Genomic DNA, 17,717 nt, shown 5'->3' with positions numbered 1-17,717 from the left:
TGGTACCTCCAAGTGGCCCATGGTCATTTCTTTGTAAGTGTTCTCTCTCAAAACTTCAATGATCACCTCTATGCTGATAGATCCCAGCATATGGCTAAGGCTCTGGTACCATATTTTGAACTGTTTGTACTGGGGATGTTTACATTTGGAAAGGTTTGTAGTTCAGACTTGTAATTTTTCCCGAACTGGAGCAATTCCTTTCCCAATATTCCCTTTTCTTCTAATGTCAAAACTACTTTTCATCAGATAATGCAAAGAGCATAAACTGGAGTCAGACAGAACCCGATTCAAGTTTGGTTCTGCCACTACAAGTGAATGATCTTGGGCGAGTTATTTAACCTCTAGGGGTCTTAGTTTTGTCATCTGTGAAAGGAGGATGAAAAGACTCACCTCATAGGGATAGTGCAAGGATTACAGGAAAGAACACAGGTGAAAGCACCAAACTAAGAGCAGGTTCTCATTAAAGACCAGTTCCTTCTTCCCTACTTCAAATTTCCTTCCAAGTCAAACCAGTTGCAGTTACTGGTTATGCCTCTTTTCCTGCCCCTCACACACATCCAATGAGTAATTAGTCATAGCATCTAAAAGCTGACAATTCATTTAAAACTGGTTTTCAAATAGTCCTCCGTGCAGCCTTAAGGGTTTCCCAGGGATGCCACGAGTCCTGGAGGGTGGGCTTCCAAGGGCCCATCCCCGGTGCTGCCAGAGTAGCTCCAATTTTACCTCTTTTATATGTTGGGCTTTCAAATACATTGTTACTTAATGAAAAGGATTCCCATGCTCAAAAAATTGAAAACGAATGACTTGACTTACTTTTCTCATTTTATAAACATGAAACAGGAGCCTTAAACATGACCCATCCGTCCCTCCCCACTGCCGTGCCACCCCTCACCCAATTGGACCTGGAACCCTATCACACACACAGATGACTCAACTACCATCTGCCCTGACAGCACTGCAAAATTAATCAATATCAAATGGTCCCAAAGGTTACAAAGGCCCTTTACTCCTATCTCTCTGGTGCCAAATTCCTAAGTTTTGGGTTCTACATAATTTGTCCTCACGTTTAATTTCTCACTACTCACCCTCACCCACACCTTCATTCTAGATATGTAGGTCTGGTCACATCATGCTCTGCCCTCCCTTGTGCCTCTGTTCACGGGGACTCCCCTGTCTAGAACATCCCTCTTGTTGTACCTGCATGTTCTTTGTAAGCTTGGTTCAAGTCCCATACCTCCCTGATGCTTTGCTCCTCACTGGCCTCTTGCTTTAATTTCTAGCATTTTTAGGGCCAAAACCACAGTGAATTTTCAATGGTTTTCTAATTGTTTCAGGGACATATGTCACACGTCTCCAATTAAGTTCACGGAACTTAGGAGCCACATTCTATTCTTTTCTCCTATCTACCAAGGCACTTAACAAAATTCTAACTATATAGTATTCAATAAATTACTGGGCAGACTCACTGATTCTGCCTCAGGTTACATTAAAGCACACACACAGACTGCATGTAAGTGCCAGTGACCTTTGTGCCCTAGAAACAACCACCTCGGGATTTAGGAACCAACAACTTTCTCAATAAGCCCTAAACGCCACCACATCCAGGTCCACCTTCCAGTGACCACCTCTCGCCACCTATGTCCCACCTCCTCAGCCCTGTCACGTGCCTATCACAGGAGCACCTATGCATCTTACTGTGGTACATGGTAAACCCCCAAACTTTACCTGTTCACTGGCGGCTGGTGTTTCTAGGATTTCAGTCAAGGTCTCTCCCGGCTGGAACCGGATGACATCCACAATCAAACGTTTTGTGCTAAAAGGATATGTGGGAAGCATTTAAACATTAGCAGGTGTCCTACTTCCTTCGAATGGACCTCAACAGGAGCAGAGCAAACACTACCTCACAGAGTCCCACTGGGCAGCCCTAATGCAAGGTACGCAAAGTCCTAGGCTTACTTACACAGCTATGACAGAGTGGGTACCAAGGTTAGGATTTCCAAAATACAAATTCATTTTAGCACCTTATTAGCAAATAAGGCAAGTAAGCCCTGTGTCAAATATAATACATGAGGTGACTGGAAATGTATGAGGCTTAAATGGCTGAGATGATCATTTTAGGGATGAACAAGAGGACTCATTCACCAAGACCAAGGGATAGAAGGGATCACTGGGTTACATTTACTCCGTTCCTCCTCCTTCCAATACTCACTTCAGTAAGATGGTCCGAGCATCCATTTCTGCATTCTCATCTCCAGGCACATCAAACTTGTTGGTCAGTGTGAGAGACACTTCTGTCTTAGCCAGTGCCTCCTTATTTGCATCATTTAAATTGCCAGAGCCTTCTCCTAAAGTTTTGGGAGGGTAGAAAGAATCAATATCGTAAACAGAGGAGACATTGGAGAGCAGATAATAATTCAAGTAAAAGATAATGCAAGTTTAAGAAGGTAGTTGAATAAGCCTGTATGTACACTGTGGTGAGGACACCTTTTACTGAGAAATAAAATATTATGCCAACTGATAAAGGTAAAGGATCCATAACAAAATAACAAATGTTTGAGAAATCATTTCAACACTGTAACATTTCTCTCTCAAAATACTCTGTTCAGGGACTTCCCTCTCAAAATACTCTGTTCAGGGACTTCCCTGGTGGCGCAGTGGTTGACATTCCACGCTCCCAATGCAGGGGGCCCAGGTTCGATCCCTGGTCAGGGAACTAGATCCCACATGCATGCTGCAACTGAGAATTCGCATGCCACAACTGAGGAGCCCACCTGCTGCAACTAAGGAGCCTGCCTGCCACAACTAAGACCCAGTACAACCAAATAAATAAATAAATATCAAAAAAAAAAAAATACCCTGTTCATTTCCTTTATGGGACTTATAAATTTCTAGTTACATGATTCTATGTATCTATGCATTTAAAATGATCTCTTCCACTGGACTTCAGTTCCTAACAGACAGGGATCACATCTGTTTTCTTCCCTGATGTGTATTCAGCGCTTGAACAGTGTAGAAACAGAGGAGGTGACAATTACAGCACTCCTGCCAAGCTCCCCTCTCAGCTTCTGGGCAGTTAAGTCAGAACTTTACCTATTAGGGACTCGATGGTGGGCACATCGCCAAGGTCATCCAGCAGCTCATGGATTGGATCATTGTGCTCCGGGGCAATGGCGTCCTGGTGATCTAACAGGAGCTGCATCCAACATCCAGGGATCAATTCCATTCACACACTCAACCCACTAGCCCCCGTCCCCATCCACAATGCCTAACAGCACACAAAAGAGGTTAGATAGCAAAACTCCCATATTCAAAGAACTGAAAAACCAATCCTCAACAAACTAACCCAAATAAACAATATGATATATAAAGCAACACACTGGCCCATGATGAATGACATATGTTACGACATATGAAGAGGAAGTACTGGTACTCTCTCAACCTTACAGATATAAAGGATTTAAATATACCCTATATAAGAAAGAACAAGGAAACTCACAGACTTCAATATCCAAGTCATCAATATTCCCTACAACCAGTTCAAATGACTCACATTCATACTTTTACTTAAAGTTTCCAGTACATAATATCTTTTAATTCAGAAAAAAAGTGCATCAGATCAACATTATCATTATTTTAGGGGTATTCGGCAAAGCCTTAAGAAGCTATTACCCCAGGTGACGTCGTCAGAAATGACAATCCCTGAAATTTCATTTTATTTCCTTATTTCCTGTTCTATATGCCCCCAAGGGGGAAAGGAATGAACTATAAAAAATTGGGGGGGTAAAAAAGGAGTACCCAAGGGAAAATCACTCAAAGGTGACACAGAGGAAAAAGTTGGTATTCTAGATCATGTTAGAAAAGTAAGACAGAGGGCCAGGGTAAAAAGAAGGACCAGTAAAAACAGTATTTTATCAAGTCACTATATCAGAGGCCACAACGGAGATTCTGAAGCCCAGCCATGAGGATTCTGATTCAGCTGGCCTGTGGTGGGGTTCAGGAAACTTCATTTTTAATAACCAGCCCAGATGATTCTGATGCAGGTGGCCTGGGGATCACTTCAAGAAAGTTAAGAATAATAAGCAAAGGAAGATAAACAAGGCAGATGTGATGTCAGTAAGATCAAACTGAGATCTCTGGCTTCCAGAGATAGTAGGCAGCAGCCGGAGAAGGCAGTTAAGACAGAGCAATGAAATTAAATCATTAAAGAAAAATATTTACAGTGTGGGTGTTGATGATTTCACCAATGGAAATGTAGATCACAGGTTTGGTGAGGGTCACTAAATCAGAGTACTCATCCACATTAAATTTATCCTGAAGCTCTGGGACATCACAGGCAGTTTGGAAAAACCGTCTGAAAATAAACACAGAAGCCAGGCCCCAACAAGTGACACATGTGTGAGAAGTTGACGAAGGACATCCCACAAACCTTTGGGGCAGTGAGTTCAAACAGAAGCCAGTCAAGACAGTTAATTCTAGAGAAACTGCTGCACGTTCATTGTGCTTGACAGCCTTAGGACGTTGGTTCTCTTTCCACTTCGTTTTAGTTCTACCCACAAGAACTGCTCAACCATAATTTAAAACAGTTCTCAAACACCTGCGTTGTTAGCAGAACCAACTTCCTAAGACAACGTCCCGAACTCGAACTCGCAACTGAATGTTTAATTTACAAATATTAAAAGCACTCTCCAATTCTTCTCTGGTTACAAAGTAACATGTGCCTAATGTAGACCATTGTTTTTACGTTAAGTACAGTCTATTTCATAGGAATACATTTTAAACATCCTCAAACATCCTCTTCATCATCGCCTGGAGCTCTGAGCACATGAGATGTATACCCTACAACACTGCAGTCCAGGGAATGCTGGGTGTGGTATTTAATCTTGTCTTTACCTTCAGAGTTAGAGACACGCCCACAGAATCTTTCAAGTACCTTGCCCCTTTCCCCTTACCTGAATTTCTGGTAGGACTGGGAAAGATATTCGTTAATGATGCTTAAGTGAGCATTGTCTCCCAGAAACATCTTATTGGAAGCTGCATGCTGAAGCATCTTTGCAATGGAGCCAAGATTTCGGCGTTGGTCTGTGGTAAGCTGGCCTCCTGCTGACAGGTCGATGATGTCAAAGGCATCAGGAGCAACAATGGCTGGATTCATGTATCGATAGTAAAGCAAGTTACCAATAATCTGGGAACAGAGGAAAAAGAAATGGGTGTTAAAAACCATTCCACCAAGTAAGCCATAAATGACTTTGCTAGCAAAGAAAACCAGAAAATGTGGTCCTGTGAGAAAAAATTAAACACTACACACACACACACACACACACACACATTTTCTCTCAAGGCCTGAAACTAAAATGACCAAACATCCCTTGGCTGGATGCAGAAAAAAAGAAAATGAGAACAGAAGTGAAAATCACGACAATGAAAGAGCAGATTCAGAAGGTAAAAATGATAGACTTAAAGTCTGTTATTGAGCATTTTAGGGCATCCTTTGTTCACATACCATGGCAGCAAATAAGGCTGCTGTCAACCACATGCACTTTTCATTTTCAGGTAGATGGGCTTTCATTTTAAGAAGCTAATGAACATAGCCAAAATAAATCCTTGAACACGACCTAATTAGCAGAGCATAACCTGTCCAACCCCCATCATCCTCATGCTGCGGACTTCAAAGGTGCACAAGTTCATGCCTCTGAAATTAAAGTCACTCAACACACATCTCTTCCACAGAAGAATTCAAGGACAGTCACAGCATTTCCCCTAGAGTTTCATTCAGAAAAAAATAAAATTAATTCACCTGAACAGAAAGTCTAGAATCGAGGCCTCACTGTAGGAAAGCACAGAACTAGGAGAGAAGAAAAAAGCATTCAGATTTAAAAAAAAAAAAAAAAAGAAGGAAAAAAAAAAGGAGGGAGTATAGCTGAGTAAGAGTTATCAGCAACAGCCTTAGTGGAAACAACTGTGCTTGCTACCATTCACCTGGCCACCAGCAGAGGGAGCAATTCTTCAGCGAAAAGATAGGACTCAAAGAAATGTATCTCAAGACAGGAAAATCCATCTCTACTTGTTTGAGGTCTGTGTGCCATTCAAACAACATAGGAACTATATAGGAATTAAACGAGGTAGCATTTACTATTTACAAACACTTTCAAAATCTCACAATCAACGGCGAGCTACTGACAAAATCCAGGTTAAGGTCCTTAATGAAAGTCTAAGGTCAGGCCTAGTCTTAGAACTTTTTCCTCAAAGGGCTATTATTGGTAGGGCAAGAATGTGCCAGCTTTCAGTCTTACCTTCAGCAGCTCATCTTCACCAGCATCAGGGAACTTCTCATGTAACGAGTCCTTCAGCACTTTGGCAATGAAGCGCATCCCATAACTGTGGGGTGGACAAAACGTAGTGAGAAGGGCCGGGGAGCGGAAGGCCACTAATTCTGGGCTCAACAGGGGGTCACAGCTGACAGCACTCACGGGATTTTGTCCACAGAGCTGATGATGGCTGACAGGAACTTGTCCGTCACGGCCCGCATGTTCCTGATGGAGTTGTCTAACCGTGTCCTGACTTCTTCATGAGCCAGAGCCTGCTCTGGGGTCACATCATAGGGTAGTTTGCTGGGAAAGCAGAAATTATCCCCAAGTATGTTAGACCAACAGCCAGGAACAGCCTGAAGTGAGACTGTGTCTTTCATAAACAGAAAGACCCAGAGAGACTAGGTAATTTTGTTGTGCTCGTAGAGCTGGTAAATGGTGGGGCCAGAATTGGGGCTCAGGTTTTCAACTGTGAATTGGGTGCCTTGAACTGTGTGCCAGGCACTGTGACAGGCACTTGGGATAAAAGGTATTGGAGACATAAAAGCTTCTCGAGTCTCTCACAGTCTGGTGGAAGAGACACACAAATAAGTATCTGTAAACACACTGCACTACAAAGAAGAAGCTGACCAGAAGTGCTACAGTGCCGCAGAGAAGAGGCTTCTATTCAGACTGGAGGAATCAAGGAAGACTTCCATAAGGAAGGGACATATGAACTCAGGAAAAAGAGAGAAGAAAGGTCTTCTGGGAAGGAAGATCAAATGCAAAGAAAGGGAAGAGGAAGGAAAAATGTGGGTGGAAAAGTAAACAGGGGCCAGGTCATGGAGGGCCCTGTATATGATGCTAAGAAGTCTGGACTTTCCTAGAAGCCAGGGAGAGCCATTAAGAGACAGATCTGAATTTTGAGGAGGATTGCTCTGATCCACCATGAGAAATGGTCCACTGAAGATGGACAGTCACAGATGAAAGAGCTAGAAGACTAGTGCTACAGCCTGATCAAGAAATGATGAGAGAATGGGACTTCCCTGGTGGTCAGGTGGTTAGGACTCTGCGCTTACACTGCAGGGGGCGTGGGTTCTATTCCTGGTTGGGGAACTAGGATCTTGCATGCCACGCGGCATGGCCCCCCCCCCCAAAAAAAAATAATAATGATGAGGGCACGAACAAGGATGCAAGCAGTGGGGACCAAGGAGACAGACCTGAGAGATATTAAGGAGATACAATCAATGGGACATGGTGACCCTTTAGGTACTGGTGAGGGAGCTAACAGTTACATATAGGAACTGAAGCCAGAGGAGCTGACGAGATCATTCAGGAGAAGGCCCTGAGTCAGAAGAAACTGACAAGAGAATAGTAGATGTGCTAGAACACTGGGCCTAGGCTTAATCAGGAAGGAAACAAGGACAGGAGGGAGCTGAAAGACAAAAATGAATTGCAGGGGTCCCAGTGTGGTACTTTCAATGAGGTAAAAAAGCAGTAATGATTATCTTGGTGGCCTAAATCCAATCACAAGCGTCCTAATAAGAGAGAGGCGGAGGGAGATTTGGTGCACACAGAAGAGGAGGCAATGTGTCCACGGGGATGGGGGGTGGGCAGAGACTGGAGTGATACAGCCACAAGGCCAGGAATACCAGGAATGCCAACAGCCACCAGAAGCTGAAGAGGCAGGGAATGGATTTTCCACTAGAGCCTCTGGAGGGAGCACAGCCCTCCTGACACCCTGATTTCACCCCTTTAATACCAATTTCGGATTTCTGGCCTCCAAAACTGTGAGAAAATAAATTTCTGTTGTTTTAAGCCATCAAGTTTGTGGTAATTCATCACAGGAGCAATAGGAAACTATCACAGGCGCAATAGGAAACTAATACAAGCAAATAAGGACACAACTCCATTCGTCATATGGTGGCTGAATTACAAACACCGGTAGACTATGAACACAAAGATTCAGCAAAAATTAACAAAAGCATTCTGTCTGAAACAATTGGCTGTATTGAGTTTATAAGGGCATTTATATTTTGTAAGTTATGTACTTTACATCTTTTATATCAGTAAAATATAACTGTATACATATACGACATTTTTAAAAAGGTAGCAATGAGCAAAGAGAATGAAAGTGTTAAACTAAATGGGTGTAGTCAGAGAACAGAATATTAAATTTCTAAGATTTTAGAGGTGAACACCGCCAAGAGGGACAACGTCCCAGTTTGCTATGAGTTTCGTGGCTGAAGCTCAAGGATCCATGATGCTTACATGCTGCATGGGCTCCCACCACATACCACTACACCTCCCAGTTATCCATATTAAAAAAAATGTGTTAAAATCAATTTCCATTTTATGAAAAGCAAGATAAGACACGTTTCTGATAGGCACCTACACGAAAAAATCTTGAAATACCTACTGGAATTTTGATCTAAAAATGACCGACTCATGGACCGGCAGAGGAAGTATCTTAGTACCCCTGAGCCAGTGTCCGTGGGGCTCTCATCTAGGGATGCCCTGAGCTTCAGGCAAACCTTCCCAGTCAACTACCGCAGCTGGCTGACCATATTCCAGGATTTGGGCCTCAGATGTGCAGGTCAAAACAAAAATGGATTTTCCACCACACCCAGCAATGATCTGACTCTTGGGTGACAGGCTGACACGAAGCAGAGAACCAAATCAGGGTTGGTTCCCACACGATTCCCAGCAGGGGATAAGCCCTTTGTAGGAGTGAGCAGAATATTCTGTTCTCTATCCAGGGTAACCTCCCCCTTTGCCTGGTGTCCAGGTACGTGGAAAGCAGCATTATTCAACATGTGGACCATTCTACCAATCAGTCCAAGACAGGATAAGGAGCTTGAGCCAGAATGTAATCAACTTCAGAATGGATACTTCTTCCATTGAGAAAGTCTTGCTATGGAAAAAAATGTCAGCTGAACTAAACAGTGTGTTTAGCGACACTGATGATCTTCAGTTACTGGCCCACAGATCAAACTCTGAGTAGCAATCATATGGAGAGCTACTCCTCTTAAGCTCCAGAGAACTTCATGTATGATCTAACCCTACTCTACACCAAAAAGGAAAAAACCATCATAGACTAAACTGCTCATATCTCTATTCCTCACCCTCCTCTGTCCTCACCCAAGCTGGATAAAAATGTTTTAACCATTTTGGCTCTCTGAACTGTATTTTCCCAGCATTTCCCATATTCTACTGACACATTTTTGCTTTGGACGTGGTAACGCTGCTGGTGAAAACTACCGCCCTGGCAGAGAACTCTCCTGGATTATGTTAATTTAGTTAGTCCAACTCTCAGTATTCCAGGGCAGCTCATCATTCGCCCACACCAGCTCCTTTTCCCTTTAATGAAACACAGTGATCTCACTCAGATCTGTGCGAGTCTTCCCATCCAACTGCATCTCTGCTGATGCCCAGTGTCCTTCCAGGTCCTAGACTCTCCCAAGCTCCTTCCACCTGACAGCATTCAGACATGAAGACTCTGCACCTAGCTCTTAGCAAGGCTGGCCCCACTGTACCCTTCAGGCCTCCACCATGTGAGGTTCACCTTCTCAGGGAGGCTCTCCCTAACCCCTTTAAGTTAGCTCCCTCTTGAATTCTCCATTACAGTTCCCTACACAACATCACGAAACTCCCCTCAGTTTGCAACTTTATTTCTATGTACCTGTGTGTCATCTCTCCCATGCGATAAACTATGAACACAGGGCAGGGAGCATGTCTTCTTCATTCATTATTGTATGTCTCATTCGTTATCGTATTATTGTAGGTGTATCTAACACAGTGTCTGGCACTTAGTAAGTACTCAATAAATATTTGCTAAATAAGTGAATAAATTACCAGGTCAACTACTTAAAGAAGGGGTTTCTAAGGAAAACCTATTTAAGCAATTACTAATTTATAAATCAAAGAAATGTTAACTGCTTAAAAAAGAGAGAGAGAAAATAATAAAAACATGAAAGAAAAGGTGTTGTGGTTATCATACCTTGCCTCTCCTGTCTGAGACTCCATCTGATTAACCCAAGATTTGTAAATATCCACAGGGTCGGTTTTGATATTGAGAGATTTGTCATCCATAATCTCCTTCACCACCGGGGCCAAGATCTGTCTCAGCGCATTCTGGCCCCGGGCCCCACGGTTGAAACTTACAACCATCTTAATAACTGTAGGATTTCCTGTCACAATCTCTTGAATCTGATCTACTTTTGACCTATAAAACATAAAATACAAATTCAATTCAAACTAATCACAAATCTACCAACCTAAAGATCCTTCCTACTTAAAGATCCCATCTCCTAAAAACAGAAATACGATAGTTGGAAGGGAAGGGGTACATGCTCTTTCTCTAGAAACACTCCCCAACACTCATCTGAACACCGGACCTTCCTGCTGTTGTTGCAAACTCAATCACAGGAACATGATCAGGTCCTTCATTAGCTAAAGATGTGAAATCTTCATGTTTGGATCAGCTTTTAAAAAATTCTATCTTAATACAGAATATTCCTAAAACTAATTTAGCAAATCTCTATCACCTCCCCAGAAACAGCGACACTTTATATTAGTGTTTACTGTATTAGCTTATAATTAGCATATTAGTTTATATTGTGTATATATTATTAGTTTATATTGGTGTACAGTATATATATAATATATATAATTAATTTGTATTTTTAGTATAATTAGTTTGCATGAGTGCATAATCTATATTATTACATTATAAAAGGTAAATGCTTCTTTAGAGTAAGTATTTCACACATGTCACAGTATTGAGAAAAGGCACAGGCAGGCCTGACTCTCAAACTATGAGCACCTATGACGGTGGGGAGGGGTCCCATGTATGCCCTGCAGAAATCTGTCCGTACTTGATTTCCTCCTGCAGTGCTGTCTTAAAGAGCCGCAGGAGCAGGTACTCCTCTCGCTGGTTGGATGCGTAGTTGTAGAGTGTGAAGATTACAGAGTCCATGAACTTGGTGGACTTGTTCTGGGGCATCTGAAAAATCAGCTTCGCCAGATAGGTGGGGTTGGTCTGAAACAAAAGCAAGGGATAAGTAATTTCTAGATGACATGAAGGCTGGCACAAATATTCAAGATTTTTCAGCTTGAAGGATTAGAAAGTACTTGAGTAATAAAGAAAAATAAGACAGCCCTTTGCTCATCTCTCAGTGGAAATCAGAAGGACTTCCACAGAGATCTATGCATCGGGTTTTCTTGAGGAAAAGTAAACTAAATTTTGCAATACTAATTCCAGGAGCCACTCACCTGCAGTAAATAAAACAGGTGTTGATATGCTTCCAACTTCTCTCTCTTCTCCTTGCTCAAAGCCTTGAGACCTCCCTTCTGTTTATTTAACATCATCATATCAGACAACTGTTCCTTATTTTTTTTGGTAAGTTTTTTACTGTGGGAAACCACGTCCTGTAAACAAACACATATACATAAATCAAAAAGCTTTCAAACATGAAACTCTGGGCATTACGGAAAGGTCTTTTAGCACCTAAAAACTTTCATGAAGGTCTACTGCACTGGCAGATCCCCTAAATATTTTAGAATCACTACACTGTACCTTATTTTCAGTACATCAATCAAATCTACTCCTACTTCCATCTTCCTATAAAGAACCTCATCTATAAAAATGTCCACTGATTCAGGAAACCAACTTCTAGGAATCTATCTTACAAAGTCTTAAACACAATAAAAGCTACATATACATTGAAACATTAACTGCAGTGTTATTCCGTAATAATAAAAGTTGAAAATGTCAAATAGTCTAGAAAAAAAGAGGTAACTCAGATTATTTCCTGATAAATTATTACACTGCCACTAAAAATAATATTTATGACGACTTATCATATGGAAAGTATCTTATCCTCTATATTAAATAAAAATGTAGGATATAAAATGATTGTTAGGGTGGTGGAATTATGGGATGATTTTTATCTACTTTTCTCTATTTAAAATTCTGTGATTAAATCATTTGATTTCTTATTTAACTTTAAAAAAAAAATGTATGGTGTTCACTGAGAAGAAAGCCAGCCTCCTACCCTCTCCCTGCAAGTTACCTAGGGAGAGACAGGGGTACCAAGCAGGACGATGTACCCCAAGGCCCTTACTGGCACTGGACCATACCTGTAGTGTAATTTTATTTTTCACTAGCAGTCCAATTTTGATATCCATGAGATTGAGGTCATTCTCCAGCTGCTGGTTAGAACGGATGAGGGTAACGACCTCTTCCCTCATCTTCATAAGATCAAGCTCCTCCTGAAAATCCTGGTCACTTTGGTCGAGCAGGTGGACAAATTTTCGGACCACAACCATAGGGGGATCCTCAGCATTGACTGACAGAAAGAAAGCATGTGTCAGATGAGGAATGGAACCGTCAATAAAAGCTCTGTGTCTTGGAAAACATCAGCACTGTCTTAAAAAAAAAAAAAGCTCTATTCACACGTAAGATATTTGTTTATTTTTGAGATGTGCAAAGACAACCACCAAGTGCAGTCTTCCCAGTCATGCTATTGCTATGTTGTTATGTGGAAGGCGAATACAGCAAGCAACAAGACATCAAGTCACAGGTGAGCAATGGGGCTTAAGTCACAAGCGGCACCCTACCCCCCAAGCCTTGCCTGCAGGACAAGAAAAGAGATCCGTGGAGAATACTCAGAACCTGACGGCTCTCAACCACTGCCTCAACTGTCCTCTGCTGAGCCACAGTTACTCACTGAGAGTCTTGTAGTCATCACGAGCTTTGTTTGCCCGAATAAAAGCCTGGATTTTGATAATGTCGTTTATCTAAGGAACAAAAAAAAGAAGAAATTCCTTTGTTCTTCTGCCCACCACAAACACAACAAAACTAACTCTACTGGTCCTTGTCACCCAAGGGTACTCACATGGTCTCGGAAATACTGTAGGCGATCTCTGTAGCGCTTTCTAGCTTGATGCATCCTTGCCAGGGACTGAATCTGTGGAAAAGGAAAAGGGGTTCCTGGAAATTAGAAGAGCCCTTCATCTCAACACACATCATGCTCACGCCCCACGTTGAGAAACCCTGCCTGGGCTACACACCTTTATAACTTCATCTTTATGGGAGCGCAGGTAAGCTAAGCGGTCCTGATACGCCTTCTTCTGCTTGTATCCTCGCCACTGCGACTGAAACCATCAAACATCACATGCGACACATTATTTCCCAAGGGTCAGAGGAAGTTAAAAGATTTTGTCTTGAGATACCATCCAAGTGCAATTCATGATGCAGCTTTAAAAAGGATCACGTCCAGCAGTGACAGGGGAAGGGGGGCCTGGGCTGTACCTCCACCAGGAGAGCACACTGGCTAACTTCCACCTCCCTCATGTGAGCACAGCACTTCACACCTTAAAGTGAATCTGCACAGATGCTCTCATAGGCTCCTTACAACAAATCAGGTGAGGAAGGTAAGATAAATATTAGTATCCCCATTTATAGATGAGAAGAGGTTTACCACTACCTGGCAGTGCTGGAGCCATAATTCCTAACCCAGAATTCTTTCTGTGACATTGTGCTTCCCTGTCATTGAAGCAAAATCGCAGTTGCTTCTCTCAATATTCAAATCTGACACAAAGGAACAGTCTTAGAAGACAATGAGGTGCCCAAGAAGAACTGCCACTGAGCTGCACAACTCACCACACTAAACAGCATTGAGCACACGTTGATTCCAATGGTAGAAGAGGAAGTGTTTGTCAGAAGAAGGACAAGACTAAGAGGTCAGAAGACAGAGGACACACTCAGACATGCGATCGTAGGAGCTGACTGTTTATTACCCCTGCTCTAGAAGCCCACTTGCTGTCTGTATAATAGGCTCTGAAATACCTGAATGCAGGTGATGGCAGGGATTTGTTTCTTTAGGAAATTCATCCTGGATCGGAATTCCTGCCGAACTAAGTATCCCCTGCAGCAAGCTTGCAGCTTGGTGATCAAGCTTTCGTTGGCCAGCCAAAGCTGTTCTCGGTTATACGCAGCGGTCACCCCAGAGATGGAACTCTGAAAAAGCAATGGTCACGTGAGAAGACAAACATAGGTGAGAATGGACACAAATTTTACATAGTATCACACAAACTAATGCTCAAGGCTTTCCAAGGCTATACTAGATCTTTAGCCAAGAAATGGGAATGCAGACTTCAGATCTATTTTTCAAGGCCAAGTTGTCCTCACATCCCCCCAAAAAGTCATAAACAAAAACTTCACCTTCTTTTACCTCATATGTTATTTCCTTTACTCACCTACCTAACACTGGCTGTGCCAGGAACTGTGCTTGCTGATCTGGGGTCATTGCTGACAAGAAGACAGAGTGACAGGTGACAACACCAAGGCCCAGAGCCCCTGGAATGACACAGAGGAGGGCCCTGCAGGGGAGTGGACAGACTACAAATGGTCTTGAGAAGTAGCCTAGAGTGTCTGAACTGTTACTACAAGCACTGGAGAACCAGCAAACTTTCAAACAGGAATAAAACCATCAGATTTATTTTTAGAAAAGCAGCACTGTTAGCAGAGTAGCTGACAGATTAGCCTGAGTGGGTGAATTAGAATGCTGTTACCGTATAATCCAAGTGGGAGAGGACCTGGCTTGAATGAGGGCAGGAGTGGTGAGAATGGTTAGTGAGAACACCTGGTTACCCAACTAATATCCATGGTATATGGACATACCATATATCCCCCCGTCCTTGGTATCAGAGCCTTGATTTTTTTTTTCCCCTGGGCAACAACGTGTGCAGTTAAAGACTGCACTAAATTCTGGAAAGCACTGATCTAGGTTACATATTAGAATAATCCAGAAAATGAGAGGAGGTGGAGTACAAGATCTGCAAAGAACTGGGAGAGAATAAAATCAAGAGACAAGATAAATGATGAGTTTGGGAAAAGAGACTTCTCTTTTGGGAAAAGAAAATGATGAAGGATTCAGTGAGAATCCAGATTCACTGAAAGGGAGGAAAGTGGAGAGTGGGAGAACCAATTTGATGGTCACTATTTTTTGTTTTGTTTTGTTTTCAGGGAGGTAGGAGGTTAGGTAATGTGCTGAAGTGAGGTAACATCACTCCTCTGTTTAAAATTCTTAGGTCCAGGGCTTCCCTGGTGGCACAGTGGTTAAGAATCCGCCTGCCAATGCAGAGGACACGGGTTCGAGCCCTAGTCCGGGAAGATTCCACATGCTGTTGGAGCAACTAAGCCTGTGCGCCACAACTACTGAGCCTGTACTCTAGAGCCCGTGAGCCACAACTACTGAGCCCACGCGCCTAGAGCCCATGCTCCACAAGAGAAGCCACTGCACCGCAACGAAGAGTAGCCCTCGCTCACTGCAACTAGAAAAAGCCTGCGCACAGCAACGAGGACCCAATGCAGCCAAAAATAAATAAATTAGAAAATAAATCTTAGGGCCATACACAAAACACTAAGTAGGAGTGTCTCTGTGGAGGTTAGTAAGATTCTCAAAGGTGTACACGACCCAGAAAGAGTTAAAAATCACCCTGCTGGAAGATCACCCTGGCTTCCTTCACATGGCCCGTCAGGTCCTTGCCTCTCTTCTCTGCCTCCTCCACTTCGCATGCCAGTCAAAGGACCACTCGTCCTCCCTGAAATGGCCCATGTTCCTCCAGTCCTTGATGTCCTTCCCCACACTGTCCTTTCTGTCCAGAATAGACTTCCCTCTGTTTCTCATCTGCTAAAATGTTATCTATGCTGTCTTTCTCCAGGATAGAATTAACTGCTTCCTTAACATTTCCTCTATCTTACTGTTATTAAAGGATCTATTTCTCTCTGCCTTACGTTGCAGTACTCAGTTCTGTGCCTGCTGTTTTTACCACAATATTGTTAATAACTGGAAGGTAGAGACTCTGATACATCTTTATAGCCTCTCAACGCCCAACATAGAGTTCAATGAGCTTAGTTAAATTTAATCACCTGTGAAACCATTAGCAGTGAAGGTGAAACACTGGGAAGGTAAGAGACTATAATTTCCCTCAGAGGAGAACTTGAATAAACACAAGATAGAAACTCATTCCTCTGATAGGTGAGTTCTGAAGAAAGGGACTATTTCAGTTTTTACATATGTGAACATTCCATTTTTTTCTACACAGGATTTGGGAATAACTGTCCAGTGGAAGTAGATAACCTTTTAAAAGTCCTTTACTGTCCCTTCTCTCTAGGAATCTTTGTGCCTATTAATCATGTGTCTAATCATGACCCACAGGAGCTCACTGAACAACTTCCCTCAATATATTTCCCTCTCCTTTCATATACATTAGACAACTCCAGTTTGATAACCATGAGTTCAGCACCAAGTAACATTGGAAGTGCTCAACAGCCTGTCAAGGACAAAGTAAGTGACCATTACATACAAGGACTGCAAACTTAGTAGCTCACCTTAAAAACTAGCAGTGGGCATAAGGTAAGTACACACACGACTGAAACAAATCCAAGTTGGTTAAATTCTAAATGAATACAGAGACTATGGGGGGGGGGGCTTGAAATGAAGATGGAGAAGGGAAGGAAAAGGAATTTTAATAAGAGTCGTAGAGGAGGTGACACTTGAGATGGGTGTGCCTGGAAGGATAAAATTTTGACAGATGTAGATGGCAGCGGAGGGACATCTCACGACAGCAGGAACTTTGTTTCGTTCATGACTATATCTCCAGTGTTTAGAAGAGTGTCTGGTACATACAGGAGGTATTCAGGAACTGCTGAATGAGGAAATTCTAGTAAGAGTGAACAGCATAAGCAAAGACACAGGATGGGAAAGAAGCACTTTAAAAGCTGCTATAAGAAAAAATGCTAACTTTATGTGAAAGTGCAGGTTATATTCTAATATAGAATAGTTGGAATCTGTGGAATAGTCAGAAGAGATTAAAAATGTACATTGGGAAAGATGAAGAGTAGTTGCATTTAATGAGAAGTCAGAGCAACTTTTTTTGTTCTTTGCTGGATCATCCAGTTTTCTTTAAAAAGCACACAATTCATCTGACTTAATTCTATAATCAAGATGTTTTACTAATTTAGGCCTTAAGCACTCCCACTGGAAAAATTACTCTAAAGTAGTTTGTTATGTAGCCTTAATTTTAGTCTACGGCTTCTGACCACATGCCCTGTTCCTCCTAAGTAATATTACCTCTAAAATACAGGTACTTTCTCTCAGCTTCTTCTTTTGTGAAGAAATGTGACCTACCTGGATCTCCTCCCGAGAAAGCTGCACAGAATTTTGCACAAAGTCTGGGGGTTCATCCCATCCTCCTTCCAGCGTCTCCAGATTGTGGTAATAATAATAGCCACCTTTCACCCAGTGCTTCACCCACTTGCTGTTATAATCTCCTGGCAGAAAATAAAGGAAAGATGAAAGAAACCCAGAGCCACACTTCCCACATTCACATGTCTAATACCACAGGATTGTTCTGGTAAGGGTT

At 42.4% G+C, this 17,717-nt stretch overlaps 1 protein-coding gene across 1 annotated transcript in view; it reads right to left on the bottom strand.

Annotated features, from left to right (window-relative positions):
• IQGAP1 (IQ motif containing GTPase activating protein 1) overlaps positions 1 to 17,717 on the bottom strand; it is a 99,757-nt gene that overhangs the window by 12,835 nt on the left and 69,205 nt on the right. Inside the window, exons 18-33 of the mRNA XM_061179899.1 lie at positions 17,483 to 17,625; positions 14,137 to 14,307; positions 13,359 to 13,442; positions 13,184 to 13,255; positions 13,016 to 13,085; positions 12,426 to 12,634; positions 11,559 to 11,714; positions 11,162 to 11,325; positions 10,285 to 10,509; positions 6,468 to 6,608; positions 6,291 to 6,375; positions 4,950 to 5,182; positions 4,219 to 4,351; positions 3,091 to 3,193; positions 2,210 to 2,345; positions 1,726 to 1,813 (exon numbers count right to left, since the gene is read on the bottom strand). Coding sequence (XP_061035882.1) covers positions 1,726 to 1,813; positions 2,210 to 2,345; positions 3,091 to 3,193; positions 4,219 to 4,351; positions 4,950 to 5,182; positions 6,291 to 6,375; positions 6,468 to 6,608; positions 10,285 to 10,509; positions 11,162 to 11,325; positions 11,559 to 11,714; positions 12,426 to 12,634; positions 13,016 to 13,085; positions 13,184 to 13,255; positions 13,359 to 13,442; positions 14,137 to 14,307; positions 17,483 to 17,625 — 2,213 coding nt within the window. The remainder of the gene's footprint in view (positions 1 to 1,725; positions 1,814 to 2,209; positions 2,346 to 3,090; positions 3,194 to 4,218; positions 4,352 to 4,949; positions 5,183 to 6,290; positions 6,376 to 6,467; positions 6,609 to 10,284; positions 10,510 to 11,161; positions 11,326 to 11,558; positions 11,715 to 12,425; positions 12,635 to 13,015; positions 13,086 to 13,183; positions 13,256 to 13,358; positions 13,443 to 14,136; positions 14,308 to 17,482; positions 17,626 to 17,717) is intronic.

The sequence above is a fragment of the Eubalaena glacialis genome, chromosome 2, assembly GCF_028564815.1.
Source record: "Eubalaena glacialis isolate mEubGla1 chromosome 2, mEubGla1.1.hap2.+ XY, whole genome shotgun sequence".
Taxonomy (NCBI): domain Eukaryota; kingdom Metazoa; phylum Chordata; class Mammalia; order Artiodactyla; family Balaenidae; genus Eubalaena; species Eubalaena glacialis.
The sequence above is the reverse complement of the archived record's forward strand: the minus strand, read 5'-3'. Positions and strand labels throughout refer to the sequence as shown.